Source organism: Melospiza melodia, chromosome 4 (genome assembly GCF_035770615.1).
Source record: "Melospiza melodia melodia isolate bMelMel2 chromosome 4, bMelMel2.pri, whole genome shotgun sequence".
Lineage (NCBI taxonomy): Eukaryota > Metazoa > Chordata > Aves > Passeriformes > Passerellidae > Melospiza > Melospiza melodia.
In genome coordinates this window covers 55,430,049-55,441,187 of record NC_086197.1, presented here as the reverse complement: position 1 = coordinate 55,441,187, position 11,139 = coordinate 55,430,049, and the positions used below count along the sequence as shown (strand labels likewise).

Sequence of the window (11,139 nt, the reverse complement as noted above, 5' to 3'; positions counted from 1 at the left end):
GTTTTCCCGCTCGGGGGAGGCGCTTTGGCAGGCGCCGGTCTCACCCCGGCCAGGACCCGGGGGCGGCGCGGCACTGAGGGCTCCGCGGGCCCGCAGCAGCAGCAGCGCCGGGCGAGTGTCGCCTCGCCATGGCCAAGCACCACCCGGACCTCATCTTCTGCCGCAAGCAGGCGGGCGTCGGTGGGTGCCCGGGGAAGAGGACGGGGGTTCCCTTCGCCCCTTTCCCGCCGCGGGGCGGGCGGGAGGCGCGCGCCGTACCGGCCGTGGGGCCCGCGCGCGGCCCTCGGGCCCGGCTGAGGCGCGGGAGCGGCGGCGCGCGCCACCCGCTCCGCCCTCCCTCCCTCCTTCCCTCTTTTGTTTTCCTTTTATTTCCCTTTTTTTCCCCCTCGTGCATTATGGATCCAGCAGCATTTGGAAGCATTTTTGTGGCCGCGAGGCAAAAGTTATCTTCCGGGTTATTCCTGTAATACAGATAACGGGATTTGCCCCTGTCGCATCTGAGTCAGCGTTTGGGTCAGGGTTCAGAGAACTCTTAGACGAGATTAGAAGTTGGGGTATCCCTTCCAGGTTTTTGTTACTCCTTGGAAAAGCAAGATCCATAAAGGCGAAGCATTCAACTGCACTGTCCATAGTAAATCTCTTTTCAGAATAATCAGTGCTTCTCACCATCTGTCTGTGTTGAAAAGTCGTGTCCTGGCAAATCTCTTCTCTTTCAGACTTCAGACAAATCAATATTTAGTCTTTGTGGATGTGCATATCCAGTCTTTGAAAGTCCATATTTATTACATTTATCCAAGTTTCTAACATCATTGTTGTGAATGTCCCAGAGAAGTGAAATGATTTCTAAGACACATTTAGCTACCTTCATGTTCTAAAGCAAAGAAGGTATTTGGACTGCTTTAAGCAAACACTTGATTTTGGCTTTTCCCCCCACTAAAACCAGCATAAAAGCTGTGCCAAGACTCACGTACATCATTTCCTTCAGTCAGACACACTGGCTGTGTTTGAAATGAATGATGAATGTGGGTGTTCTTACTGCAGGGGGGTGTCATTGTGCATTCATAGTGCATCTTTGGTCCTGATAAATCTCTCCAGGAGGATACATATTGTTTATCATGAATGTTTGTATTTATGCTCTAACTGTTTCTGTAGTTTAACCTTTAATTTTTTAAGGACTGCTCATTGCAGAAGATAATTATTTGACATTCAAGCTTGTACTTACTTGGATTTTTCTCCTGCCTCAAATATTTTTTTCTTTTTTTTTTCCCCAGCAATCGGAAGACTCTGTGAAAAATGTAAGTATAGTATCCACATTTATTTGCTTGAGAGGGTGGTGTTGAGGTTAGAGCATGCAGTTTGGGTTTGAAGGCTGGAATCTAGTTTTGCTTTGACCCCAAACTTAACGTCACTCTTTGAGAAGGGAGCAATTACCTTGACATTGCAAGTGTAGCTCAAGGAATCCTTAAAAAGTTGCAAGCTAAGCAGTCCCAGAGTACCTGCTGATAGCATTTCTAGTGGCTGAAGCTACAGTGCCTGCTTCACTGAATCCTTGAATCTGCAATACCAAAATATCATCCTGATCATTTTAAAGCAGGGGGAAAATGCATTTATGGGTTTTGGCTTCATCATACTGCAAGAAAGGTTCCCGTTAGCATCTGGGAGAAGAAGAAATGGAGGGCAAACATCTAAAGTTAGAACAGGAAAAACACTCACGGAATCCAGTGATTAGCTGTGAAAGGGGAGAAAGAGTGTGATCTGTTGTTAGATCCTTGTGATCTGTTGTTAAAACATGTAGGGGAGCAGAACAAATGAGGTGAGTAGTTTGTGACTCGAAAACAGTGTGAGAATAAGCAAAGTGGGAGAAGGACAGTCTGAAGCAAGAAGATCATTTTCAAGAGCACCTGACAGTGAAACAGATTCTCATTGGTAGTAGCTGAGGGCTGTCACGCCAGAGATTTAAGAGCAGGTTAGGCAAGCTGTTGTGGGAGTCAGGATTAGATACCTTGGGAACTGGTAATAGGATATGAAACCTTTTATCCATAGGTCAGTGTTTTGTTAAAGGTCCAGCTCAGCAGAAACTGTCCCTGGCATCTGATGGCTCCTTGCCTGTTTGATATCAGTACTTGAATTTCACTCGGTTCCTTGTGAGAGCGCAAGAGCAACTTTCGTGAAATGGCTGCTTATGCCACTTTGCCCTTCCTTTGGCCTTGTCACAGATGAAGGATTAAAGGGACCATGAGTACAGTCTCTTATCTCTTTGAGCATAGTAACTCCAGACTTTTGTTGATGTGGCACTGTGGGAGAAGCTTACACTGCTGCTTCTGTGTAGGTAAGGACTCTAGTCCTGTCAGTGTGGCTTTTTTTCTTTTGCAAATGAATAAGTCAGGAAAAGTTCTAGAGTAAAAGTAGTGGTACGATCTAAGCAAGTCTTGGCTAATCACAAAGTAGTTACCCAAGTAATTTTGGGTTTCTTCTCTGACTGTGAATGAATGACAAAATTTAAAAAAAAACTCAAATATTGCAGGCCACAGCTCTTGTTCCTGTCAAGTCTGTGTGCAATACCAAGTTGTGCCCTGTGCCCGCAAGGCACGTTTCTGCAGTTCTGCTGTATTGTCTTTGAGCGTACGGGGAAGTTATTTGACCAGGAAGCTTTTGCTGTGGTGTGGGGTGGCAGAAAGGACCCTGTGTGAGCAAAGGCTGTGCTGTGCCCGCAGGCGATGGCAAGTGTGTGATCTGTGACTCGTACGTGCGGCCCTGCACCCTGGTGCGCATCTGTGACGAGTGCAACTACGGCTCCTACCAGGGCCGCTGCGTCATCTGCGGGGGGCCCGGCGTGTCCGACGCCTACTACTGCAAGGAGTGCACCATCCAGGAGAAGGATGTAAGTTGCCATCCCTGCTACGTGGTAGTCATGCTTCCCTTTAAGGGGCTTGGAGCTGCTGAAATTAGTGCTGGGATGATTGGCTCTTGTTTGTCTGAAACCTTTATTCCCCTGTTGATAGGTCTCTGTGTTAGCAAAGCATTTGGAGGTATTGTAACTCTCTTCATTCTAAGGATCTCTGACTGTTTTGCACGCTCACAGTTCATTTCCTCCACACACTGCTTGTTACCACTTCAGGTTGTTATCTTAGTACAGCTCCAGCCTAGGTTTCACCAGGGTCAGAAATATTGCAGACACTGCAAGACAGTGGCAGAAGCAGCTCCTCCCTAAAGTCCACTAGGAGCCACTGATTAAGAGTACATATGGTACTATGAGGCCAGTGGAATCAAAACCTTTGTTTTCCTTTGAATAACAAGGTAAAGTTGGTCCTTAGTGTGGTAATTGTGTTTCACAAGTTTGATGCTTCTTGTATAATTTCAGTGGAATACAATTTATATTTTCTTACTCTGTTCTGGAATTGTCTGTATTATTATCTGTAGATATTTCTCTTTCTGCTAATGCTTTTTGGTATAATGATCCCTTTTGTCTATAGCCAGAGCTATCGTCTTTTTACAATATTGTGCTGAAAGCCATTGCATGTGGGAAATGAGGCAGCTGTTCACCCCTTGTAAGGCTTTTGTTAATAATCCAACACGATGGGTGCAGAACATGAATTGCAACAAAGCGTTAGAAAGACCTTACAGGAGAACAAGAACATGATGCTTACAGTTCTGCTATCCCAGAATATAGGCCTGGTAGCTGTGAGAGTGTCTGTTAAAAGTTGTTTGGTGCTCTGCAAATGTCATTTCCTACACACCCTAATGACTGTGAAGAACGTGCTGAGAGAGTGGTTCAGAGTGATTTACAGGAGTGTCCTCAGCTGAGTGAGTTGCTGCTTTAACTCTCTCTAGTGCCTGTTTTCTCTAGAGACCTGCAGCCAAATCCAGAACAGGAGCAGGTGTTCCTTTGAGTTTAGTCATTAGATCTAACAGGACCATAATCTTTCTCTGGATCCAAATATGGATATAAGTGCTTTGATGGGGGTGCTGCCTCCTACGTTATAAATGCTGTGAGAAACGGTAATTTTGTTCACTTGCCTTTGGAATGAAGATGCCTGGCTTTATAAGTCATGAGCAAAATAGGCTTGGTTTTAGTTTTATCGATTCTTAGGGATTCCCAACAAGTGTTTTTCATAACCTGAGATTACCTGTATCTTATGTTTGATTCAGGTGTGAAATAACCAGCTGCTCTGTCAAGGAGGACTGTAGAAAACATAGAGCTAGAGAAAAATAACAGGTCTGGAGTTAGAAAAGAATAACAGGTCTGGGGTGACCTGGGTGACACCTGGGTGAATGCTGCTGTGAGTGAAGAAAGTTGCTCTGTAGCAGAAAACTCAGATGTTACATATTATTGCATATGTGAAGTTGCAGATCTGAAACAGCAGATTTGGCATGATTTGTTGCAGGATTGAAGAATGCTTGCACAAGCATAGGGAGCCCAGAAGGAGAAAAAATTAAGTGTGCTGCTGCCTGTCACAATTATGGTATCTGGTGCTGATGTGAATAAGAAAACCAGATGGGCAGAGCTCTGTACCTGAAGCTTTAACAGTCCAAGGCTTCAGCTACAGCATTTTCATCATCCTCAGAGAAAGACTGGAAAAAATAGTGAAGCAAGAAAGCAAATAAAATGGATGGCAGAGATAGACTGCTATTGGGCACAAAGCAAAGGACCTGGTTACTCTTGGTTCATTTGTTCTGGTGCAGGAAGGAATGAAGTATTGTTTCAGCCCACTTTGATCTGTGGGTAAAGGCCTGAATCCCACCTTGTCACCCAGGACATCAGTGAGTTGCAAATAGTAATCTTTTCTTGGAGAAAGGAGGGTGCTCATGAGCTGTGTCCTTAGGAGGAGGTGGAGGAATGAACAGAGCCCTGCAATAAGGCTGTCAACATTTGAACAGACTCCATGGATTGTGGGAGGAAGTCTTTCTTGAAAGAGTCCTACTATTGAGGTTCAAAATGAAATAAGGAGACAGTAGCTAGAAATGGGTCATGGCAGGTGGATGGGGGAGGGATGATTTCTGTTCCCCACCTCTCCTGTTATTCCTATCATGCAGATCCTCCCCACCAGATTGCATCTTTGGCATGGGAGCCAGGCAGCTTGGGTGCAGATTCTACAGCATCTGACATCTGCCCAGGGGCTTTCTAAATCTGAAGCACTCAGGCTTGCTCTTCAGCCCAGGACACGTGTTCCTTTGCCTGCTGGGTCCCTCACAACTGCTGTGGCCAGCCATAATGTTTTGCCCTAAAGAATTATGCAGGTGCTGGACTCAGGTGGCCCACGGGCAAATTTTCCCAGGTATACCAAGAAGGCATTTCTGATTTGGTTTTGCAACCATACCTCTACCCTACTCCCCTTGCTTTTCTCAAGGCTTTTTTCTCACCATCTGCTGGAATTCAGGTACAAGAACTTACTTATGTAGCTGCTGTGGGTAGCTGACCCTACAGCCTCTGCAGTAATCAATCCAGGATACAAGAAATCTAAGATTCAGTTCTGCTGTCACTGCTGAGGGGTTCCTGAACACAAGAATGGTTTGGTGACATCTAGAGCCTCAAGATTCTTCTTTGCTAAGGAGGGGAAAGGTTACTCCTCTGGGCCCTAGAAGTCCTGCATATCCTGATTTAGAAAGAATCAAGTCTCATGGCACAGCGCACCCTTTTCATGAAATGGCTGATGTTATATGAGCTGTTTTCCATTTTGGCCCTGAGGGAGACCATGTCCTGCAGTAATGCTGAAGAGACATCCATGCTCTTCTCTGTTGCACTCTCTTACTGGTAACCAGCACTGGAGAGCACTTTGTACAGGTGTTTGAAATGTGTTGAGGACAGGGCAAGGACTGTGGGAACTGAGAATCTGCCACAGCTATGATGTTGTTCTGTGTTTGCTCATTTCCTAACTTGCATTTTCTTTTCTTACAGAGAGATGGTTGCCCTAAGATTGTCAACCTGGGCAGTTCCAAGACAGATCTTTTCTATGAAAGGAAAAAGTATGGCTTCAAGAAGAGGTGATCCTATTCGTACATGGCTACCTCCTGTTGGGTTGGCAAGAGGGCCTTGGAACATCTCTGGACTTCACTCTTATTGAAAACTTGTTGATTATTTTTTTTCTAAAGCAATACAAATTCAGTAATATACTTAGGGTTGGAGAAATAACACACTGAGTGGGGACTGAAACCTGATGAGAACCAGTAATGAGAGGGCAAATGAAGATTACTGTCTCTTCCCTTTGCAGAAGCTCTGCTAGTAGTTGCCCCAGCTCTATACAAAGCAGAGTGGGCAAGCACTTACGCATAGAAGGAGCCATGTAAAAATGGAAAGTGCTGTTTTTAGTGTGGAGAAACACCTTGAGGCTCTTCTTACTGGGCCTCCTCTCAATTTTTTGAAATTGCCCCATCCATCAGTGTTGAAGAACAAAACACCAATCCGCTCCCCTCCTCCCTTCCTCCGGTATATTTCCATGCTGCCCTGTTTTGTAAGGAATCTGCTCTTGTCTGGTACCTTCCTAGGGAGAGCACAGCTGTTCCATGTTTACTTTGACAGATAAATCCAAGGCCGTTTCTTGTAACCATTCCTGTAGGATGCATACCAATAAAGCTTTTCCTTTCGGGTTTTTATTTTTGGTACAAGGATTTCTATTTGGTTCATTCTGTGCCTAGCCTCTCTGGAGCTTGCTGGGGACACAGAGGATTAGCCCAGCCAGCACTTCACAATGGGTTATCTGGTTTCTGCTTATGGCCACGTGACCTTGCCACAAGGAGCTTCAGGGAACGGCTGTTGCTTTTGTCTGCCTGTGATCCCAGCCACTGATCATTTTGTCCTGTAGCATGAGGATCGCTGAGCTTGTAACCCTTATCCCGGCTAATACGGCCGTGGATGTTGTTTCACCATGCAAACATCCAATCCCTTTCTAACCCTACTAAGCTATTTGACTGGCTATCCTGTTCTTGTGAATAAGTTAAAGCCTTCCGTGCTGTAATGGGAAACCAACCATTGTGTTCTGGGCTATTGGCCGTGTGCGTGCTGGAAACCAGAGGCTGCTTGTTAGTCAAATACCAGGAGAGGCTAAAAGCACTCTGTTGGCTCAGCAAAGATCTGGGAACAGGGCCTTTGTGCAGAAGCGGAACCGAGTTCCCCACGGGTGTGTACTCCTCAGATGGTTAAAGCAGGGCCCTGGCTCAGTGTGCCCTGCAGTCCTTCAAGCACTTGCAGTCTGAGCAGAGCGTGTGCTACACTAACATAGTTGTCTTTGTGAAGTTTTGGGGTGCAGAGCCCCAAAACTTTTTTTCGTTTTGTGCCCCTTCCAGGATTTCAGCTATTCCCTTGAGGCTAGTACCAATTCCTCTAACTACTCCTTGGCTTAAATACCTCTTCTACCTGCTCCAACCATTTGGATAAAAGTGAAAAGCACACAAGTTGTGATTATCCTCTCCTCAAAAGTAATTTTTCCCTGCTGCAGCTGGCTGTAGCTGTCACTGGCCCTACAGCTATCTCAGCTGCTCCTCCCTCTCCTGCCCCCAGCTATTAATTCTGTCAATTTTCTCTTCCAAGCTTTTTGTAGTTCTGAGAGTATCAGTATGTCTTTTTCCCTACACAGTTTCTGATGGATGCCATTTGCCATGATGTTCAGAGCAATCTAGCTCATTGGTTACAGCAAACCTGTTCTCCCAAAGCAGTTCTATGGGAATAAGCAACTGCCTCTGCAGACCAGGAAGCCCATGTCAGACCTGTTGTTGGCCATTTTAAATTCTGTGTTTCTTTAAAAGCTGGCCATGACATGCAGATTTGTTGTACCTGGAACTTTATCACTTCAACCAGAATTTATCACTTACCCTCAGTCAGGCCGCCCATATTATCTCACTAGGAATGCAGAAGGTTTGTACGCACTTATTTTCTTTCCCAGAAATTTGAAAGATGACAAAGTTTATCAGTAGAAGTAGAGGGAAATGAAGTAAGGAATTATTTTTTTGTCTCAGAACCAATACACCCTGGTGAACTAATTTTAGAGCACTCCTGTTCCTAATCATTTAGCAGGATCAGCCAGGCAGGGCTTGCTGTAGAGGTACGAGTGTTCCCATCCCTTCCCCCATCGCCCAAAACAGCTGAACATACTCACTTTCTTGGCACTCCCGATGCCCTCACGCTGACTGCTGGATATATTGGTCTGTGTTCTGAGAGTTAAGCTGCCATTTCTAGTTGTTCTGAGTCACTGGGCAGGTGGAGAGAGGGAGGGACAGGCTTTTTCCCCTTTGCCTTGTTTGCTCAGACAGCTCTGGGGAGCATGCCAAATGCTGCTGGTGCTCGGATCAGTTCAGTGCCACTGCCTTTCTGGTACTTTCAGAGCATGGATGGTACATTGCCCTGAAGCTGCTAATTCAGACAAGGGTAATGGACACATTTGTGTAGCCCAGAAAAACATGACCTTGCTTGCTTGGTAATGATTTCTGTGCACCAGTAGATGATACCTAGGCAGGCCCTCTATAAAAGTACATTATTTTTCACCTAAACAGATTTTAAAGTATTTGTCCAGGAGAAGGAGATTGCCTTGCAGTACTGGAGACCAGAGCACAGGCTAAAAGGGCGAGCTTCCCCGCAGGGAAAAAAATGAGACAAGACACGTCCTGCTGCTGTGTGCAGGCCAAGCTTTGGAAGGGCTTCATCCCTCCGTGGAGTTTTATGCAGCCATATTCAGGGGCTCCCTGACTGCCAGCTGCAAAGTACTTGCGTGGCAACAGCAGGGAAGGGTGGGAGAGACAGGGACAGCTTTGTGGACGTGGCAGCTGAACCCCCGTGGTGCTGTCTTCAAATCCCAATGCTTGGAGCTAAATGTATCTTCCTGCTGTTACTTTTCTAGGTAGTGTTATTTTTTTCTTTTTTTATTAAAATGTTGCATAACAAGTTAAAAAAAAAAAGCTCCTTGAATTTTAAATATTTACATTGAAGGAGAGAACGTAGGACCTCTTGGCCTATTAAGAAATCGGCCTCTGTTGCCAGTACTAACAAGGCATTGCTGTGTTCTGAAATGTAGGTGTTCCCTGTTACACACCCCTTCAGACCAACTGCCAGCCACAACTACAGCTGAGCTCAGCAAATAGCTCTGTAACACACATCCACTTCCTTGAACCACCTAGACAAAGCCCTTGAGCCCCAAGCATTACTTCTCTTTAAAAAGAGGTAAAGCAAAAAGAAAAGGTAGGTGGAGGTTTTGAATCTGCCTGTGAGCTTTTCCTGTGGGAGCTGCATGGACAAAATCTCATTTCTGAAACCTTATCTGCACAGAAGCTGTTATTTTCTCATTACAGACATCAGCTAGAGATGTTTGCCTCTTTCAATAGCAGGAAAGAATTTTTCATTTCCTTGGGGTTGTCATGTGAATTGAATGTACAGAGGATTCAGGGTATGGCGATATTAATTATGTCCAATTATAACCTGACTCCCCTTCCTTGGCATTAAATAACCCAACCAAACGAGCTCTGTCCCAGTGGCTTGGCAGTTGTTACCCTGCCCATGTCCACGTGACAGGGGAGCTTTGCTTTGACTTAATAGCCAAATGGCTGAGAATGCAGGAGCAGATCCTGTGACAGAATTCCTCTGCCTGCATGTGTGCAAGGGCGACGCCATAATTAAAGGAGCACGGTCAAGGCACAGGTATTTTAAAGAGCCCTAATACGTGACACCCTCTTGCTAACACCTTATTAAAACAATAATAGAATTTTAGAAATGTAATTGCCCTTTTTTGCTTAATGATGCTAAAAATAGCTCAGTCGTTTTAATTTCCTGATCTCTGGCTGACAGTATGATTTTGCTTCCAGCAAGGCAAGGGAATAATTGAAGAAAAAAAAAAAGAAACAAAGGTGTTCTTTTGTAAGTAAATTCCTTTTAAAATAGGAGTGACAAAAATAAGGCTGCTCATAATAGCTCTCATAAATCTTCCTCTTCTCTTTCCCCTTTCCCTGCAGAAAATAAAACAACTTCAAAAGTTATTGGTTTTTTTTTTTTTTTCTGTTATCAGTGGGAAAATGAGCAAGGCTAGCTGCTGTGGCTGGGTAGAAACATTAATGGATTTGGTGTTGCCTGGGCTCAAAAGAAATGCTCTTCTGTGGCAAAGGCAGTACCTGAGGTAAAGTGTTCCTGAATGAGAGAGGAGGACAAACCAAACCCAGAAGAAGGTTGAAGGCTATTGTGGAAATAGGACAAGAGATGAACTTTGTATTTTTGCACTTTGGGGATGGTTGCCAGGCCAGCTACCCCTGCTGCACAGGGACTGTGGTAATGCCTGTGTCACCCTGTGCTTGTGTCAGCACCGGGGAGGATGCAGGACACGTGGCTGGGAGAGCCTGGAAACACCATTTGCCGTGTCCCTTCCACTAGTTTGGGGTGTTACTTGGGTCAAAAGTTGCTTTAAGTGTGGACAGCAAACAGCCTTTGCAAGTGGTGTGTGTGAAAGGTGGCGTGACCTTGGACTGTAACACACACGGCCTGGGGATGCCTGTAGGCATTTTCTTTATTTTCCTGGAACTAGCAATGGGTCTGCTTTGAAATACAGGGTGCGGGTCCGTTTGTGTGCTGGCTGAGAGTGCCTTCAGCTTGCCAGGGGGTGGTGCAACTCAGCCTGTGGTGGTCGAGGTGCCGCCATCGGCCCGTGGCCCCAGGGACGGCTGTCACCGTGGTTGTCCTTCCCCAGGGCAGCCTGTGTCCCCGAGCCCGCGAAGGCCCCGCGGTGCGGGGGGAGCAGCCGGGACGGGGGCAGGCCGCGCCCGCCCCGGTGACTACATCTCCCGGCAGCGCCCGGCGCGCACACCCCCTTCGGCTCACTGGCCGAGGCAGCGCTCCAATCCGAAGGCGCCGCCGGGGCAGGCCAGCCAATGGTAAGGCTGTTGCTAACACGCCGCAGTTATTTTTAGCACGGCCGGCGCTCGCGCACCTTGCGGGTCTCTCGTCTCCGCCGCGGTGGGGCCGGCCCTGCTCTGTTGGAGGCGGAGGGACACAGGCGTGCGAAGACAAAATAGTTCGGGAGGCGGGAGCGCGTGTCGGGGGCGGGGTCTCCGTGCCCGTCTCGGGGCCGCGGAGGTGGCCGTGGCGCTCCTGTTCCTCCCGCGGTGACACCAGCCCGCCCGGTTTGGCCTTGCCCCGGTGTTCCCCAGGGGGATGCGCTCGCAGCCCCC

At 46.8% G+C, this 11,139-nt stretch overlaps 1 protein-coding gene across 2 annotated transcripts; it reads left to right on the top strand.

Annotated features, from left to right (window-relative positions):
* The first annotated feature begins 60 nt into the window (after nt 1-60).
* On the top strand, nt 61-6,603 carry PHF5A (PHD finger protein 5A). Of its 2 annotated transcripts, XM_063154626.1 has the most exons (4): nt 61-180; nt 1,272-1,295; nt 2,715-2,881; nt 5,897-6,603. In XM_063154626.1, exons 1-4 carry the CDS (start codon nt 129-131, stop codon nt 5,984-5,986), a joined length of 333 nt encoding a protein of 110 aa, XP_063010696.1. In that variant the 5' UTR covers nt 61-128; the 3' UTR covers nt 5,987-6,603. The 2 variants fall into 2 exon arrangements, with proteins under 2 accessions (XP_063010696.1, XP_063010695.1); XM_063154625.1 differs by lacking the exons at nt 61-180; nt 1,272-1,295 and adding an exon at nt 1,747-2,329.
* Nucleotides 6,604-11,139: the final 4,536 nt, after the last annotated feature.

Excerpts from the sequence above, each read along its gene's own strand:
- PHF5A (XM_063154625.1), top strand. The coding sequence starts at position 2,236 with ATGAGTACAGTCTCTTATCTCTTTGAGCATAGTAACTCCAGACTTTTG. Across the intron at positions 2,330-2,714 it reads ACACTGCTGCTTCTGTGTAG|GCGATGGCAAGTGTGTGATC; the intron begins GTAAGGACTCTA and ends CTGTGCCCGCAG. Across the intron at positions 2,882-5,896 it reads GCACCATCCAGGAGAAGGAT|AGAGATGGTTGCCCTAAGAT; the intron begins GTAAGTTGCCAT and ends CTTTTCTTACAG.